At 66.2% G+C, this 18267-nt stretch overlaps 1 protein-coding gene across 2 annotated transcripts in view; it reads left to right on the forward strand.

Moving 5' to 3' along the window:
• The window catches only part of PHACTR3 (phosphatase and actin regulator 3), an 81140-nt gene that overhangs the window by 3728 nt on the left and 59145 nt on the right, over nt 1-18267 (forward strand). Inside the window, exon 1 of one of the 2 annotated variants that reach the window (XM_055137386.1) lies at nt 5040-5584. The exons of the other annotated variant lie outside the window; for it this stretch is intronic. Within the exon in view, the coding sequence (XP_054993361.1) occupies nt 5467-5584 (118 nt within the window). The 5' untranslated portion in view covers nt 5040-5466. Of the gene's footprint in view, nt 1-5039; nt 5585-18267 lie in introns of those variants that run through there. 2 annotated transcript variants of the gene reach the window in all.

Raw genomic sequence — 18267 nt, forward strand, 5'->3', positions numbered from 1 at the left:
GCCGCCGTGTTTCCCAGCCAGTTCCCCTTGGTCAGCTCGGGTGCGCATAGGTTCTGGGGCGGCTCCATTCGTCCCCAAGGGCCCCACAAGTCTGCGTCTGCTCTGCCCGGGGGGCCGCCCGCTCTGGGAGAGAGCTGCGCCCCTGCCTGGCCCAGCGAGGCTTAGGTGATGTCCATGCCTCAGCCCTGTCTGTGAGGGCCTGCGAGTCCAGGGCTTGCCCTCGCCGCCTGCTGGCCCCACTGCCCCAGCCCTCCCTCCAGCTGCCGCTCACCCCAGGGCCTTTGCACGTGCTAGGCCAGACTTGCATGCTGGCACGTGTGCAGCTCTGCCTGGAGCTACCATGGAAGGGGCTGGGTGGGGGTGGGGGCTCCCTCCACTCCAAGTGGGGACCGACCTCAGGGCCCTTTCTCCTGGACACAGCAGCCCCATGGCCTTTGCCCAAGGGCAGGTTCTGGGGTAGACGTGCTGCTCTGAGTTCCTGCCAACACGCCCGGGCTCCTCTCCGGAAACCCGGGTCCCCCTTCAGGCTGCGGCACGGGGGGGGGGGGGGGCGGGGGGACCTCTCAGGGCCCCGAGGCAGGTGCTCACCCTGGCGGAGTGGTGGGGGCTAGACCGGGAGTCGGGCCTGGACCCCTTCCCCGGCAGGGCCCGGGCGGTGCCTGAATCCCACCCCAGTAGAAGCCCTGCACCCCGAGTGTCCTGTGTTCCAGGCGGTGCCCGCGGCCACGCAGACACGCCCGTCATCGCTCACGCGTGTCCGGGAGGCAAGGGGTCGGCCGAGCCCCGTCTGCGCCTGAGCAGCCAGACTGGGAGCCAGATCTCAGCGGGGCTACGGGGTGGGGCTGGGGGCTGCGCCCTCGAGGCCTGAGGTGTGGGGGTCAGAGGGAGGAGGCTGCTTCGGGGCGCCGGACGCCAGTCGGTCCGTTGAAGAGAGGTGGGGGGGTCGTGGGTGCCCCCACCCCGGAGCCGGCACGTCCCTCCTCCGGGGGCCATCACTGGTGCTCAGGGCTTGGGGGCGCCGAGGTCAGCCGGGGCCTCACCCCTGCCGGCCCCGGGAGCTGCAGCCCTTGCGCCCCCCCCCACCCCAGCCCCCAGGAACTTCTTGTCCGGCTCTGAGCGGGCCACTGGGGTGGGCCGGCGTCTGCGCCCCTTTCCATGCCGGCCGGCTGCCCCCCTGCCTTCCTGGTACTGACGGCGGGAGAAACAGGTCTGGGGGGAGGGGCGGGGGGAGCCGGATCCGCCGCCCACCCAGGAGCGCGCGGGAAATGCAGCTCGTGGGGTCGGGGCCGCAGTTCCTCCTGTGACCAGCAGAGGGCGCGGCTCCCTGCTGTAAATCCCCCCTGTGCAGGTGGTGGCGTGTGTGATGGTGAGTGTGGTGTGTGGTGGCATGTGGTGGCGTGTGGTGGTGTGTGGTGGTGTGTGTGATGGCGTGTGTGATGGCATGTGTGACGCGTGTGTGGTGGCATGTGTGACACGTGTGTGGTGGCGTGTGTGATGCGTGTGTGGTGGCATATGTGATGGTGAGTGTGGTGTGTGGTGGTGTGTGATGGTGTGTGGTGGTGTGTGGTGGCGTGTGGTGGTGTGTGGTGGCATGTGTGATGGCGTGTGTGATGGCGTGTGTGGTGTCTGGTGGCGTGTGATGGTGAGTGTGGTGTGTGGTGGCGTGTGTGGTGGCGTGTGGCGTGTGTGTGGCGTGTGGTGTGTGGCGTGTGTGTGGCGTGTCTGGGGTCCTTCTTTGTCTCTCTTCAGTCAGACCCTGGTGGCCTGGGCAGAGACGGTGGCGCGGGGCAGTTTCCCTTACAAGTCGCTGGCCTTCCCTTTGCTTCTGCGTCTGCGGGGGAGGGTCTCCCAGGCCGGGAGCTTCCCTGAACAGTGCTCAGATGCAGGGTCAGCCTCCTCCTCCCCCTGATGTGTCTGTGGGAGGCTGTGCTGTCCCTCCTGGAGGCCTGCTTCTCGGCCCCATTCTGCAGATCCACTCACCCATTCATTCACTCACTCATTCATTTATTCATTCATTCACTCACTCAGTCATTCACTCACTCATTCATTTATTCATTCATTCACTCATTCAGTCATTCATTCACTAACTCACTCACTCAGTCATTCATTCATTCATTCACTCACTCAGTAATTCATTCTCATTCATTCATTCACTCACTCATTCATTCTGTGGACAAGCATCTGCTCGCTGACCCAAGAGCAGAGGGCTGGGCTAGCCGAGCTGCCTTCCCCGGCCTGGCTCAGCTCTCGGGCCCTCAGAGACGGGGCTGGCGCCCCCGGGGGGCCTCCTGCAGCCATACCCTGCCCCCGCCTCTACGGATAAAATGGCCCAGGAGGACCAGCGTGCTTGTCCGCAGGGAGGAGGCCGGTGCTAGAGGGGCCCCAGCTTGCAGCTGGCGCCAGGGGGTCTCTGGGCATGGAGCTCCCCACCCGGAACACGGGGTGCTGCTGCCCCCCTGGGACAGAGAGAGCATCTGGAGGGTGGGCCCAGGTTCAACCCCTGGCACCCCCAGCATCACCAGGTGTGACGCGAGAGGGAAAAACCATCAAACTGCCTGACCCTCCTTCCCCCCCACAGCCTTCAGGAAGGGGTGCGGGTCCCGCTGCCTGGACGCGGCCAGCCCCCCCAGCCCGCCCCGTTTGGCCCAGGGCCCCCTTCGTCCCCGCCCCGCCCCCAGCTGCCCCAGGGCCAGCCCAGGCCTGTGCAGCCAACCAGGCCCGTGTGGCCAGCAGAGAGCGCGCGAGGGGCTCCCGGGTGCCCGGCCACGGCGGCTGCTCCAGGCAGTGCCGGGCCACACCCCTGCAGGCCTGTGTGCCTCTGGGGCCTTGGACTGAGCCCTGGTCCTCAGTGCGTCCTGCTGTCCACACCACAGGTGCCCGGCAGCAGGCCCGGTCTCCCGTGTGTGTCCCCGCCCCGTGCAGGGCAGGCCGAGGCCGGGCACTGTGGCACGACCCGGAGGGACGAGGAGTGGGCAGGGCAGCAGGGTACCCGCGTCCACTCTCGGCCCTCCTGGGAAGGCCGACGGCCACGTGGTTGGGGCCCAGGCTGACCACGAGAACCGGGCTGAAGGACAAGGGAGGAGGCTGTGGGCAGGAGGGTGGAGGCGGGACGGGCAGGGTGGCGTGTGGCCCTCTGAGGTCGCAGCACCTTTGCACAGCTTACGCTGCACGTGGGGTCAGAGTCGGGGAGGCGCCTGGTCACTCTCAGAGTCTCGGCTGTAGTCCTGGAGGGCCCTGGGGGGGTCTCTGCACAAGGGCCCTGGTGGCATGGCGTCAGCCGCCGAGGGCCCCGTGCTGTGAGTGGGGAAGTGAGTATTCGGACAAGGGTCTGTCAGTGACCGAGTGTGGAAGGAGCAACTGAGAGGGTGGGTGAGTGTGTGCGTGAGTGGGTGTGAGCAGGTGGCTGAGTGAGTGAGTGAAGGAGGAAATGGGTTTGTGCAGAGGAGCACTGAGGGATTGACTGGGCGAGCAGGTGAACGTGAAGAGGGAGCGGGTGTAAGAATGAATTTGTGAATGAGTGAATTAATGACCGAGTCGGTAAGTGGATGCTTGTGTGAGTGGATGAGAGCATGTGTGAGTAAGTGAATGAACAAGTATGTGAACGAGTGAATTAATGACTGAGTCAGTAGATGGATTAATGTGTGAATGAATATGTGAGTGAGTGGGTGAACAAACTGAATGAGTGTGAGTTCACGGGTAAGTGAGTGACAGAATGAGTATGTAAAAGAGCAAATGGATGAGAGTGAATGGGTAAACAAATGAGTATGAGTGAAGACATGAGTGGATGAGTGAATGAGTGAGTGCAGGTGTGAGTGGGTGAGTTAATGAGTGAATGAGTATATGAATGAAGAAATGAATGAGTGTAAGTGAATGAATGAGTGAATGAAGGTGTGAGAGGGTATGTGACTGAATGTGTAAGTGAATGAGTGAGTTGAGTGAATGACTGAGAGTGAATGAGTGAGTGGAGTGACTGACTGAGTGAAAAAGTGATTTCAGTGAATGAGTGAGTGAATGAGTGAATGGAGTGAATGAATGTGGGAGTGAATGAGTGACTGAGAGAATGAGTGATTGAGAGAATGAGTGAGTTGAGTGGATGAGTGCATGAGTGAATGAATGTGTGTGAGTGTGTGAGTGAGTGAATTAATGACTGAGTGGGTGAGTAAACAAGTGAATGAGTGTGTAAGTGAATGAGTGAATGAGTGAGTGTGAGTGAGTGAACGAATGAATGAGTGTGAGTGAGTGAATGAGTGTGTGAATGTGTGAATGAATGACTGAGTGGGTGAATGAGTGAATGAGTGAGAGAGAGCCCAGCGGGTGTGAGCACGGGGGAGGGAGCACCCTGCAGAGCCCTCTCCTTGGTCCTGCGGGGCCCCTCGGGCCAGGGTCGCCAGCGCCTGCGGGGCGGGGCCTCCTCCTCTGCCCCCCCCTCCCCTTCCCCGCCTTCCTCCCCCCTGCCTGGCGGGAGCGGGAGGGGCGCGGCGGGGCGGGGAGGCGAGAAGCTCATTAGCGCCTCGGGAGCCGCCTCTGGAGGTGGCGCGGGCGGCCCTGGGGAAGCCTCCGGCCTGCCGCCCGCGTGCGTGCTGTGTGCGCGTGTACATGTGTGTGCATGTATGTGCGTGTGCGTGCATGTGTGTGTGCATGTGTGTGCACGTGTGTGCATGTGTGTGCATATATGTGCATGTGTGTGCGTGTGTGTGCATGTATGTGCGTGCGTGTGTGCGTGTGCGCGCGCGGGGGTGCCCAGGAGCCGCCTGGGCCAAGCCAAGCCCGGAGGCGTCCTGGGGAGGGGGCGGCAGGGGCGCCCCGCCTTGGGTCTCAGTGCCCGGGTGGGGGTCCCTCCCCGCCCCGCCCGGTCCCCCCTCCCCGCGGCCCGGCGGCCGGTGGGCGCGACCCCTCCCGCTCTTCCCCATCCGCGGCCCCGGCTCACTCCCCTCTCGTGACGTCATGCACCGCTCGCGCGGCATGATGGGAGAATCCTAATGTTTTCCAACAGATGCTCCAAGAACAGCTTTTAGATTAAAGCAATCGCAAGAGCGAAGATTCTTCTTTTTCTCCCCTTTTTTTCCGGGGGGGTGGGGGGTGGGTGGGGGGAGGGAGCGCCCCCAGGAATTCCTGGACATCACCCCCTGCCCCAAGCACGCAATAAACACTGGCAAGAAAAAGTTTTTATTTCCTGGTTCAACTTTTTCTTTTCCTGGAATATAGACCGAAGAATGGGAATAAACACGAATAAATAACAAAGCGAGGCGGCGCGCCGGGATGCGGCTGGATGCAGCCCTGCGGGCCATTGTCTGCCGGCCCTGACGCCCGCCCGCGGCCCGGCGGCTCCTGCCCGCGCCTGCCCGGCCCTCCTGGATCCTCCTTTTGCCAAGGACGCCCCCGCCGCGCCCCCGGCCGTGACCTTGGCGCCGCGGACGCTCCCGTCCCCCAGGCCCCGTCCACCTTGCCCCCGCGCCGGCCGGGCCCATGGCCGCGTCGGAGGACGGGAGCGGCTGCCTCGTGTCTCGGGGCCGCTCCCAGAGTGACCCCAGCGTCCTCGCCGACTCCCCGGCCACCTCCTCCGCGGACGCCGGGGCGAACCCAGGTAACGGGCGGCGGGGGCGGGGGCGCGCGCGGGCGGGCGGGGGCGGCGGTGCCGGCGCGGCTCTGGGCGCGCGCCCTGCGCGCCTTGCGCCCCTCCCGGCCGGGGGGAGCCGCGGGGGTCCCCGGCGCGCGGGCGCCGCGCCCGCACCCCCCGGACCGGCCGGGGCGCCCCGGGAAGCCCTTTGTCCGGAAGGGATCGATGGGCCGGGCGGCCGCGCGGCGTGGGGCACTCGGGAGGGGCTCCCCAGCCGGGCGCGGGCCGAGCTACCCCTCGCCCCCGGTGAGGTCGGGCCCCCCTGCCCGGGTGCTGGCCCGCCCGGAGGAGCCGACCTGTGGCCAGCGCCCGGGGCTGGCTCGGAGCTCCGTGCCCGCCCCCGGCCGGCCCCCGCGCCCAGCCTGGCCGCGCTCCGGTCGCCGCCGCCGCCACCGCGCGGGGCCCGGGCTGGGCGCACCTGGGCACGCTGCCGCCCGGACAGGTGTGCCGGCAGCGGTGCCCGCTGGGAGCCAAGGGCGGGCGGGCGCCGGGCTGAGCCCGCGTTCGTGAAATTGGGTGAACCTGGACGTCCCCAGCCCAGGGCGGGCGGCGTCAGCTGTTGAGGGGACCCGTGGACCACAAAGGCTTGCTTGATGGATCCCTTTCCAGAGAGATGAAGAAAGGCCTCATAAGGCAGGAGGGGGCTGGGCTGTGCGCGCCTTGTCGCCATGGAGACGCAGGAAGCAAAGTGATCATTAAAACCTTTCTCCACCAGAAGGCAATTTTCACTTCACAGGGAGAAGTCAGAGCTTCTGAAACGCGAGGTTTAGAAAAAAAAAAAAAAAAAAGAACCAGAATCAGATCTGGTGTTTGGGGCCCAGCTCGGGGCTGGGGGCTGGTCTTAGCCAGGCCTGCAGCCCGCCTAGCCCACAGGGAACGCGAGTCGCTGGACACACCTGCGGCCCCTCGGTGCGTGTACCCAGCCCACCAGGGTCTCCCCTGGGTCCAAGCCTGTCGTGCTGGGGAGCGCCCAAGGCGGGGCCCTGGGGTGAGCCCCGCTGTGTGCAGATTAGGGGCCTTCACCGTGTGGGGACGCCCAGAGTCGTGGGGGCAAAAGGCACCCCAAGGCTCCTGGTGGGCAGTTCCGGGGCCGGGGCCCAGCGCGCCGGTCAGACATGAGCCCTTTCCCTGCGGGGACCCCAGACCCGACGCTACTCCGTGCCTCCGAGCCCAGCGGCAGGGGTGCCACTGGGGGGAAGAAGCGGGTCGCATTCATTTCCTCGGAGTTTTCGGCAGAGCAGCGAGCAGCGACCCCAGGGGCTTTGGTTAATCCTTTGATTAGGTGCAGCCAGGACGGGTCGGGTCGCCTTCTCTGCTGGGGAGGTGCGTCCGTGACAGCGCCCGTGATGGGAGCTGAGTGGGCCGGTCGCCCCCGAGCACCGAGGCAGCTGGTGCAGTTCCTTTGTCCCTGGCAGTTCGAGGAAGCGAACTGGAGGTTCTGCAGGGTTCGGCCTCTGGCTGTCTGTGAGGGGCCTGCCGGGACAGGGAGGGGGCCGGCTCCCCACCACCCCTGCCCTCAGGGAGCAGAATTCCCCGGGACGACCCCCAGGTCCTCTCTGGTTTAGGAGCCAACCCTGGGGGGAGGCGTGGACGGTGGGGGAAACCGGGTCGAAGTGCAGTTCCTACCCCTGGTCCTGAGAGCTGGGGGGAGAGGGACGGTGAGGAAGCCTCCGAGCTTGGAGTGGACAGGGGGCGCTGGGGGAGGTGGCGTGTCCCCCGTTGCCTGGCCCGTGGGCCGCTGCTGACCGGACACATGCCTCCTCCTGCCGGACACGTCCGGGAGGACGGGAATCCCCCCGACATGGGGTTCCAAGTTGGCCTGAGGCTTTGGACCCGGTGGGCTGTGTGTGTGAGGTCACGTGTGCCCCCGCCCCAGCTGTCGCCAGCCCGGGTCACGTCGAGTACATGCGTCCCCCCTCCATCTACAGCCGGTTTCTGGCCCCCAGAGGCCCCCACCCCCCTCTCCCCGCAGGTGCCGTGTGACGCCCTCTCTCTCCCCCTGCGGTCAGCCAGGCCCCTTGGCCATTCCCTCCAGGCCCTCGCCCAAGGCCGCAGGAGCCAGGGTTCAAGCAGGCAGGTGGATGTGCGGGCAGGGGGTCCCTCGGCCCACCCAGGCTGGGGGTCAGAGCGTGTCCAAGGCTCAAGGGTGCAGGGCCGCCAGACACTGGCCGGGTGCCCTCCTGTGCCACGTCTGGGTGACCCGCCTCTGTCCTCGTTGGCGCATCCCCTCCCTCTGTCCCGAGTGCCAGGGCTGAGGGAAGCTGCACGGATAACAGTGCCACACATGTCGCACGTGTGTCCACCGGGCGTCGCACTAATGTTAGCCGGATGAGCCGCACATCCGGACAGGGCGATCTCACGGTTCTCCCCCGTGGTGCTCACACCCCCACCCCGGCCTGCACCACAGACCCTGCTGGTGTCTGGTCCCCTCTGTGCTCCAGCCAGGGCTGCGTGCTTGCTCCACGCCCCTCCCCCCTCCTCCTCCTCCTCTTCCTCCTCCTCTTCCTCCTCCTCTTCCTCTCTTCTTCTTCCCCTCTTCCTCCTCCTCTTCCTCTTCCCCTCTTCCTCTTCTCCTCCTCCCCTTCTTCCTCCTCCTCCTCCTCTTTCTCCTCCTCTTCCTCCTCCTCTTCCCCTCTTCCTCCTCCTCTTCCTCTTCCTCCTCTTCCTCTCTTCCTTACTCCTCCTCCTCCTCTTCCTCCTCCTCTTCCTCCTCCTCTTCCTCTTCTTCCTCCTCCTCCTCCTCCTCTTCCCTCCTCTGCCGGCCCCGTCAGTGCTCCCTGAACATGCAGAAAGGACACATCCTCACTTCCTGCTGCCCTGAGCTCTGGCCTGGGGCAGCATCTGCTCACCTGCGCCCTCCTAGGCCGGCTTCGTCTGTCCGTCTGTCTGACGCTTCCCGCCGTCTGGCCGCACCTCCGGCTGCTGCTCACTCCGCTCCGTCCTCTCCCCAGCCCAGTTCCGGGGGCCCCGCGTGCTGCAGGTGGGGCCCCACCTACGGTGCCCGGAGACCAGGGCCACGGGGGACAGCGCTGGGTTCTGTCCGGGGAGGGGTCTCCTGCACAGGGCAGCGGTGGGCGGTGGGCACTGCGGGGTAGGGCCGGCCACTGTGCACCCACTCGGGACGCCCACGTGACGCTCCCCGGTGGTGGCACACCTCACCCGAGAGACCGGCCCTGCCAGGGGGGCCTCGCGGCGGGCACTGCCTGCCCGGGCCGCCTGCTTCTTTCTAACCATTCCTCGAGTCTCTCCTCCCCGGGGCCCTGGGCTCTGGGATCTCCCCTGGCCCCCGTGGGGCGTCTCCGCCACCTAATTAGCCCCGGGACTCTGTGGTAATTACCTTGTCAGCCTCGTCCTCGGGCTATTAGAAATAAAGGCTGGAGGCCCTGGAAGAAAAACAGGGGGAGCCGCGTGTCCGGGTCACGGAGGCACGGCCCGCGTGGTCAGGCAGGGCCGTGGTCAGGAGGCGTCCGTCCCCCCTCCACCCCACGTGAGGGAGACGCTGGCCACTCTCTAGCTGGGCCCGGGCACCGGGCACCCCGCACGCAGCCCAGCACTCGGGCCGGACGGTCGGGTCTGATCCTTTCTCACGTGTTGTGATTCATGGGGGGGGGGGGGTCTTCTCTGCTCAGGGAGTCTCGGTTGAGTGGTTGAGTGGGCGCTGGTTTCACTCGGGCCATCCTGGCGGTGCCCGGCGGGGTTCCGAGCTGTGCCCAGAGCGCCCAGGAAGCCGCATGGTGCTGTGGCGGGGGCTGCCCTGACCCTCGCCCCACAGGGCCGTCTCCCGGGGGGGGGGCCTCGAGCCCGGCACCCAGGGGAGGGCCATCCTGGCCCAGGCACGGCTGTCACTGCCACGCACCCAGGAGAACCTTCCAGAGTGGGCGCTCCCTGCAGGCGGGCGCAGGGCTGCAAGGGACACGCCGTCCCCGGGCGCACTGTCACCTCCGGGTGCTGGGAACTGCCACCGACTGGGCGGCAATGGGAGAAGTTTGGAGACAAGGGGCCGGAGAGACAGCCCAGGGCCGAGGCCGAGCCCGCGTCAGCCACCGGCACGCGTGACCCCCGAGCACCGCCTGGAGCCGCCCCTGAGCCCACCGGGGTGGCCCCAAGCCCCGGAAGAGAGTTTGCCTCTGACCAGCGGGGCTTTGAGGACTTGAGGCTGACCGCTGCTGGGTTTGCGAGCCGGCGTCCAGTCCCCGTGGCGGGCGGCTAGTCCGCCCTGGGGCACCGGCCCCCCACTCGGATGCACGGAGGGGCCCAAGGGGCCGTCAGCCCGCAGGTTCCCTTGTTGGTCCTCTGTTGGGGCTGCCCCCGGGCTCAGGGCTTGTTCCTGGCTCTGACCCGGGAATCACTTCCGGGAGGGCGTGGGGGACCCTGGGCGGTGCCGGTCAGCTGCACACGCAGCCAGCGCCTCCCTGTCCAGTCTCTCCCGCCCCCAGCCCAGCCGGCTTTAGAGAGGAAGGTTGGCAGTCTGGGCTTTGCAGTGTGGTGTGACACTCGCAAGCTGGCTAGGAACTGGGGCCCAAGAGGGTCTCCCTGCGAGTGATGCCCCTGCAGGGCACCCCTGCCCCCAAGTGACCGCCCCCCGCCCCCGCATTCTCGCCCGCTCCCGCCCTTCTCCCAGGCCGCTCCCTGGACCATCCCCGCCCCGCCCCGTGTCCCACGGCAGCCCTCGGGGATGGGACCCCCGCCCTCTCCAGCCATGGCTGCTCCCAGCACGGGCCGAGGCGGGAGGTCCCGAGGGTCCCACCGGCCCACAGCCTCGCCCTAGCTGAGGCCTCGCAGCACGGAGCAGGTGACGCCACATATGTGGGGCAGCCCGGGAAGTCGTTCACGCCAGGCGCGGGGAAGGCTGGGCGGCTCCCAGGACAACTGTCTGGAACAAGTGAGGCTCTGGGTTTGATACGCGGCATGTCACACACAAACACACACACACACTCACACACTCACACATACACACACACTCACACATACACACATACATTCACACGTACATGCTCTCACACATACACACACTCCCACACACACACTCACATTCACACACATATACTCACACATGCACACACTCGAACACACATACTCACATTCATACACACACTCAAACACTAACATATACACACACTGGCACACACACATTCATGCAGACATACATACACTCACACACTCACACACACTCACACCTACAAACACATACATTCATACAGGAACACACATGCACATTCACACACAAATACATTCACATATACACACTCATACTCGCACACATACACACAAACCTATTTACACACACTCAAACACAAATACACTCATACACAGACATTCACACACAGACATATACTGGCACACTCCCACATACACACACATACTAATTGACACACATACATACACATTGACATATAATCAAGATATACTCACAAATACACTCATATACACACACACATACACACACATACGTGCATACACACACACTCACACACACTGACACACACTCACGACAGTGCTTCCCAGGGAAGAAGGTGGACGGGGCAGTGGCTCAGAGGTGGCATGGTGACCACCGAAGGTCTGTATGTCTGTCGTGTGCAGCCAGCTGCCGACCACAGGCCTCTCCTCCTCCAGACCCGCCAGCCCTTCAGAGGGGCAGGGAGGCCGAGGGACCTGCCCGCGGGCACTGAGCTATGGCAGGGTCTGCCCATGGGTGCCGGCCGCGCCCAGGAGAGCAAGCCTGCCCCCTCTGGGCTCTGTCCACTCTGGCCCCGAGCACTGGCCACACCACCACTCCCGGCCCTCGGCCCTGGGCACTGTGCCCCCCCACCCCCCCGCCATCCCCAGTCCCGCTGGCCTCCTGCTGGAGGGGTGCATCCTGCAGAGACCCGGCTCAGTCCCCGCCCCATGTACTCAGTCCCCGCCCCACGCGGCCCCCAGACCTGGCGGCTGTGGCCCCAGACAAAGGAAGACAAAACTGTCTGAACAGGGGGTCCGCTCAAACTCCCGCCCAGGTAGGGGGGTGGAAGGTGGGGGGTGGGGGTCCCGCCCAAGAGCGGGCCCCAGAGCCCGAGGAAACTGGGTGAGAAGAGACGAGCCCCTCCCCCCACTCGCCAAGGAGGTGCCCGGGGCTCAGTCCTGGGGGGTCTAGGCGCCTCCGGAGCACTCGTGTCTGTGCACTGTCGTGGGAGCCGTGACGCCTGCGTGAAAGAGGCGGTGGCGCTCCTTCCTCCCTCCTCCTTCCTCCCTCCTCCCTCCTCCTCCCTCCTCCTTCCTCCCTCCTCCTTCCTCCCTCCTCCCTCCCTCCTCCCTCCTCTTCCCCTCTCCAACCCACCTTCCTCCTCCCTCCCTTCTCCCTCCCTCCTCCTCCCTCCCTCCTCCCTCCTCCTCCCTCCTTCCTCCCTCCTCCCTCCTCCCTCCCTCCTACCTCCTTCCCTCCTTCCCTCCCTCCCTCCTCCCTCCTTCCCTCCTCCCCCCTCCTCCCTCCTCCCTCCTCCTTCCCTCCCTTATCCCTCCCCTCCTCCTCCCCTCCTTCCATCCCTCCCTCCCTCCTTCCATCCCTCCTTCCCTCCTCCTCCCTCCCTCCTCCCCTCCTCCTCCCTTCCTTCCCTCCCTCCTTCCCTCCCTCCTCCCTCCTTCCCTCCTCCCCCCTCCTCCCTCCTCCTTCCCTCCCTCATCCCTCCCCTCCTCCTCCCCTCCTTCCATCCCTCCCTCCCTCCTTCCATCCCTCCTTCCCTCCTCCTCCCTCCCTCCTCCCCTCCTCCTCCCCTCCTTCCCTCCCTCCTTCCATCTCTCCCTCCCTCCTCCCTCCCTCCTTCCTTCCGCCCAGGAACTGCCACCCCTACTTCCTGCCGGTCACCTGTCAGTAAGTCCCACCAGGCTGTCGCTTTCCTGGACTGGGTGACCGACCCGTGGCTCTGCACCTCCCCCTCCCCCTCCCCCTCGTCCTGCCCAGGGGTCTCTGTGACTCTGGGATGTCCCACCCTGGGAGCCTGGCCAGGCCCCTGTTCCTCCCCAGGTTTCAGACCCCCAGCACACACACACACACACACACACACACACACGGGGTGGGGGGCACGGGAGAGTCCGGCGCCCTGGCTGCTGGCGGGCCCTGCGCAGGGGAGAAAGGGCCCGGTCAGGCGGGGCCCTCAGCTGCGGCCGCGGGCACAGGGCCCTTGTGCGGGACAAGGCAGTCATTCAGAGCTGGCCGGGAGGCCGCCTCTGGCAGTCGCAGGGGCTGTGGGCGGCGCTTCCGGCCTCTTCCTGCAGTGCCGCCGGGGGGTGTTCTGGAAGGTTCCACCAGGTGGTCCCGGGACCACTGGGGACAGAAGAGACCCCGGGGCGGGCGGTGGGAAAGGACCCGCCAGGCTGTCGGCCCCTGCAGCAAACGTTTCCTGAGCTTTCGGTGTTGAAACCATTTCCGGTTCCTGGGAGGACCCGTGGGGACAGTACCGGGATCCCAGACCCCCCCTCCTCTCAGGGACCCGAGACCCCCAGAGCCAGGGCCGGGCGCCCAGATCGCTGTGTGCTGGTGCCCCCCAGCCACACACAGGGCAGAGACGCTGGTGCTGGGCGAGGCACCCACCCACCTCCCGGTTCCGTCCCTCCACACCCGCCAGGGCACATGGCACCCCCTCCCCCGGCCCCAGGGGAGTCTCTCCTCGCCCCGCCCCTCCCCCTCCTCCCCTTCCTCCTCCCCCTCCTCCTCCTCCCCTTCTTCCTCTCCCTCCTTCTCCTCCTCCTCCTCCCCCTCCTCCCCTTCCTCCTCCCCCTCTTCCTCCTCCCCCTCCTCCTCCCCCTCCTCCCCTTCCTCCTCCTCCTCTCCTTCTTCCTCTCTCTCCTTCCTCTCCTCCTCCCCCTCCTCCCCCCTTCCCCTTCTCCTATTCCCCCTCCTCCTCCTCCCCCTCCTCCCCTCGCTCCTCCCCCTCCTCCTCCCTTGGCAGGCTCTGGGCACAGCAAGGTGCAGTGAGGCTGGGCTGCCTCATCCTGGGGTGTTCCCCGAGTTCCCAGGGCCCGGGAAGGGTCTGTCCACACCCCCCAGGGAGCACCCGCACCCCCACCCCACTGTGAGTCAGCGTCTGCGGGGCCACCTCGTCCCTGTCACTGCCGGGTCGCGGGTCACTCCCAGAGGGGCAGTGATCGCGGGTCTGGGCAGGGCCGGCTGCACTGGGCCTTCCTGGGGTCTGCTTGGCCTCTGCCGACAGGTGCTGCCCCCGCTGGCCCTGCCCCACCCCACCTCAGGCTGCGGCCCGGCTGGCAGAGGGTGTCCTGGGCTCTGTGGGACAAGGGGCCAGGCGCCCTGTGGGCGCGATTCTGTGTGGGCTTCAGACTCCCAGCCTCGATGTCCCCACAGTGCCCTCGAGTGGCGCTCAGGCTGTCCGTCATCACCCAGGGGACGGTTGGGTGGACACGGGCACCCTGACCCCACACCTGTGCGCAGTGGGGCCCGGCAGGGGTGACTCTGGGGCCTGCCACAGGGCTGCTTGTGGCCCGTGTTGGGGGGGCGGTTTCCCTCTCGGCGCTGCCCCCCCCCCGTCACCGCCCCCCCCCCCCCGCTCTCCAGGTCCCGCTGCGGAACCCAGAGTGCCCGGCTGCCCGCGTCCCCCGACACGGGTGAGGTCCTGCGTGTGCTGCCTCCTCCCGACTCACGTCACCCAGTGCCTCAGCCCCGCGGTCACCAGGGCCGTTTCCGCTGTCCCCACAGCGGACGCTCCCCGCCCTGCGCTGTGGGCGCCCGGGGCTCCAGCCGGGGGTCCATGGGCAGTCTGCAGTGGCCGCAGTGGGCACCGGCCCTTGCGGGTCGGACCTTGACCTGTCCCCAGCCACATTTGGGCGCATCTGAGCACTGTGCCGCCCCAGGCCGGGACAGCCCCGCCCCCTCGGGTCCTCCCCAGCCGCCTGCTGCCTCTGCCCTCCCCACGTGCGTCCTGCGGGTTCACTGTCCACCTGCGCTGCCCCGGTGTTCAGTGCCGGGCACTCTGCCGCGCGCCTGCGGCCACCCACTTGTCTTCTCTGAGTCTGCCCGCTCCTCTGCCCGCTCCTCCCGCGGGCTCTGCTCTCCTGCTGAGTCGGGAGTTCCTCTGCGTCTCGGGCACCAGCCTGCCAGGAGCCGGGTGCGAGCCTTTCCTCCTGCTCCGTCACGCCTTCTCGCGTGTGGCTCTCTCTGGGCGAGGCCTTTACTCTGCAGCCTCCCGCCCGTTTATCTTCGCGTTTGTTTCCCTCGAGACCAGAGCTCAGTCCCCCTGGAGGTCAGGCCTGGCGCTGGCGAGTGGCTCCCCCGTCCGCTGGGGCGGAGTCGGCCAGCTCCGAGGGTCCCGTCCCTCTCCGAGGAGGCTGCCCGTCCGGGGGCCCTGGGCTCAGCCTGCCCTGGGCACCGACACCCGTGGGCACGGCCTCGTGTCCCGCCCTAGGGTTTGGGGAAGGGGGGGGTGGCGCCTGCGCCCTGTCCTGGGGCGTTTGCGGTTCTCACGGATTTCCAGCACGTTCTTCTGCTTTCCTGCAGCTTGCGCTGCTGGGGGACTGTGGGGAGGCCACACCCGGGGCCCTGCTGGTCTTTTCCCCTTCCCAGCACCTGTGGGTCTGGGGTGGCCCAGGGGTGCCCTGTTTCCTCCGTCTCTGTGGTCACCCCAGGTGATGGGTCCGAGGAGACACGCGGCGATGGGGGCCGGGAGGAGCAGCTGCCTCTGCCTCGAGGGGCCCGTGAGACCCCCACAGAGGCAGGGGGCGCCGGGCTCGGGTCTCTGGGTGAAGGTGGGTCCTCAGCCACGTGTCTCCACATCTGGGTCTGGGTCCCACTCATTCGTGCTCAGGCTTCCTGCCTGGCCTGTGGGGCCCCCATAGAGCCCGAGACCCCGGAGTGAATCCAGAGTGTCCGCAGCACCCCCAGCAGACCCCTGCTCCTGGCTGGACTGAGTTTAGGTTGACTGGGTCTGCCCCTCCCCTCCTCCCCCTCTGCCCCTCTACCCTCCTTCTCTCCCTCCCCTCCTCCCCTCCCCTCCTCCCCCTCTGCCTCTCCCCTCCTCCCTCTCTGCCCCTCCCCTCCTTGCTCCCCCTCTCTCCACCCCCTCCTCTCCCTTCCCTCCCTCCCCTCCTCTCCCTCTGCCCCGCCCCCCTCTCCCCTCCCTCCCTCTCTCCCCTCCTCTCCCTCTGCCCCTCCCCTCCTTGTCCTCCCCTCCTCCCCCTCTGCCCCTCCCCTCCTTGTCCTCCCCTCCTCCCCCTCTGCCCCTCCCCCCTCCCCTCCCTCCTTACTCTCCACCCCCCTCTCCTTTCCTGCTCACACCTGCTAGTACTGAGGCCTTACTCCTGGCTCCACGCCCGGGGTCGCTCCTGGCGGGGCTCAGGGGACCCTTGTGGTTCTGGGGACCGGCCCCGGGCCAGCCGTGTGCTAGGCGAGTCCCCTACCCGCTGTGCTCGTCCCAGAGGTGTATTCTCAGGAACCGCTGACACCCTACTGGATTGTTTTGAATCTCTAGTTTTCGGAAACGTTTATTGAATTCCAGGATTTGTAAAGTTGTTCGTGACGGAGTTGCCCCAGGCAAACAGGATAATATTCCAACACCAGCCCACCGCCGGGCCCTTCCCTCCCCCGACGTCCAGGGCCCCCCACCCCCCGCGTGCCCCCTTGGCGGGCCTGGGACAGATTTAGTGCTTGGTCCGAGTGACCGGACGGGGCGGCACAGAGCTGTCAGAGTAAGCCATGAAAGCCCGCCCAGGTGCCGGGTCTGTGTCAGCCTTTCTCCCTCCGGGGGGCAGCCACGTGCTCCATCGGTGGGCGCCACCGTGCCCATGCTGGGGCGGCCCTTCCTGCTTCAAGGGGCACGGGACACGTCTCGCCCCTCGCAGAATTGGTCTCGAGGCTGGGCGCCCTGGGCTGGGCTCAAGGCTGGTGCTCCCTGGGGGTCTCGAGGCTGGTGCTCCCTGGGGGTCTCGAGGCTGGTGCTCCCTGGGGGGCTCGAGGCTGGTGCTCCCTGGGGGTCTCGAGGCTGGGCGCCCTGGGGATCTCGAGGCTGGTGCTCCCTGGGGGTCTCGAGGCTGGGTGCCCTGGGGGTCTCGAGGCTGGTGCTCCCTGGGGGTCTCGAGGCTGGTGCTCCCTGGGGGGCTCGAGGCTGGTGTTCCCTGGGGGTCTCAAGGTTGGTGCTCCCTGGAGGTCTCAAGGTTGGTGCTCCCTGGAGGTCTTGAGGCTGGTGCTCCCTGGGGGTCTCGAGGCTGGTGCTCCCTGGGGGGCTCGAGGCTGGTGCTCCCTGGGGGGCTCGAGGCTGGTGTTCCCTGGAGGTCTCGAGGCTGGTGCTCCCTGGGGGTCTCGAGGCTGGTGCTCCCTGGGGGTCTCAAGGCTGGTGCTCCCTGGGGGGCTCGAGGCTGGTGTTCCCTGGGGGTCTCAAGGTTGGTGCTCCCTGGAGGTCTCAAGGTTGGTGCTCCCTGGAGGTCTCGAGGCTGGTGCTCCCTGGGGGTCTCGAGGCTGGGTGCCCTGGGGATCTCGAGGCTGGTGCTCCCTGGGGGTCTCGAAGCTGGTGCTCCCTGGGGGTCTCGAGGCTGGTGCTCCCTGGGGGTCTCGAGGCTGGTGTTCCCTGGGGGTCTCAAGGTTGGTGCTCCCTGGAGGTCTCAAGGTTGGTGCTCCCTGGAGGTCTCGAGGCTGGTGCTCCCTGGGGGTCTCGAGGCTGGGTGCCCTGGGGATCTCGAGGCTGGTGCTCCCTGGGGGTCTCGAAGCTGGTGCTCCCTGGGGGTCTCGAGGCTGGTGCTCCCTGGGGGTCTCGAGGCTGGTGCTCCCTGGGGGTCTCAAGGTTGGTGCTCCCTGGAGGTCTCGAGGCTGGTGTTCCCTGGGGGTCTCGAGGCTGGTGTTCCCTGGGGGTCTCAAGGCTGGTGCTCCCTGGGGGTCTCGAGGCTGGCCGCCCTGGGCCAGTGCCCGTCCCAGAGTCTTGCTGGCGAGCCCCCATCCTCACCACTGACCCCCGTCACTCTGCTCCTTGGTGCGTCACATTGACGTCGGTGGGCCCCACGGGTGACTCTCGTGAAGCGGGGAGGAGAAAGACGGTCACTTTCTCTCCAACCGCCTCAAACACCCGGGACCCAGGGTTACTGGGTTCTTGTCTCGCTCGCGGAAAAGAATTTCAGGAGTAGACAAGCAGTGAAGTAACAGACTTTATTTAGAAGGTCTTAGGGAAGGAGGAAGAGATAAGTGGAAAAGGAAAACCAGTAGGAGTAACGCGCTTAAGAAAGAACGCAGGCTCCTCCAAAGATGGAGAGAGCCTTGAATGGACTATTGGGCTGTTTTTTATAGGTTCTTACAGCCTGCCCCCACCCACATGCGGTTTCTTTCCAAGTATACCAGGGAGGTTGGGAGTGGTGATAGCCTTCTTTGGGGAACCTCCTGGGGAGGGGTCTATTATCCTCAGAGTCTGTTGAAGGTCTTATCGGGTGCGGTTCCTGTGTCCACAGGGTGGGTCAGTCTCAGGATTCTCCTCCCCGGAGACTTTGATGATCTAAGTTTCATTGCCAGGGGCCTTTCCCTACCTACCTGCCTACATCAACATGACCGCACAGCCCGTTACCCAGGCCGGAGGGGGCGTTCTGGGGACCCCCAGGCTCCGTCCATAGCCCACCTCAGCAAGGCTGGAACCGCAGGTGTCCCTGGGACCCTGCGGCTGCTGCCTCAGTTTACCACCGTCTAGTGTGGA

Source organism: Sorex araneus, chromosome 5 (assembly GCF_027595985.1).
Source record: "Sorex araneus isolate mSorAra2 chromosome 5, mSorAra2.pri, whole genome shotgun sequence".
Taxonomy (NCBI): Eukaryota; Metazoa; Chordata; class Mammalia; order Eulipotyphla; family Soricidae; genus Sorex; species Sorex araneus.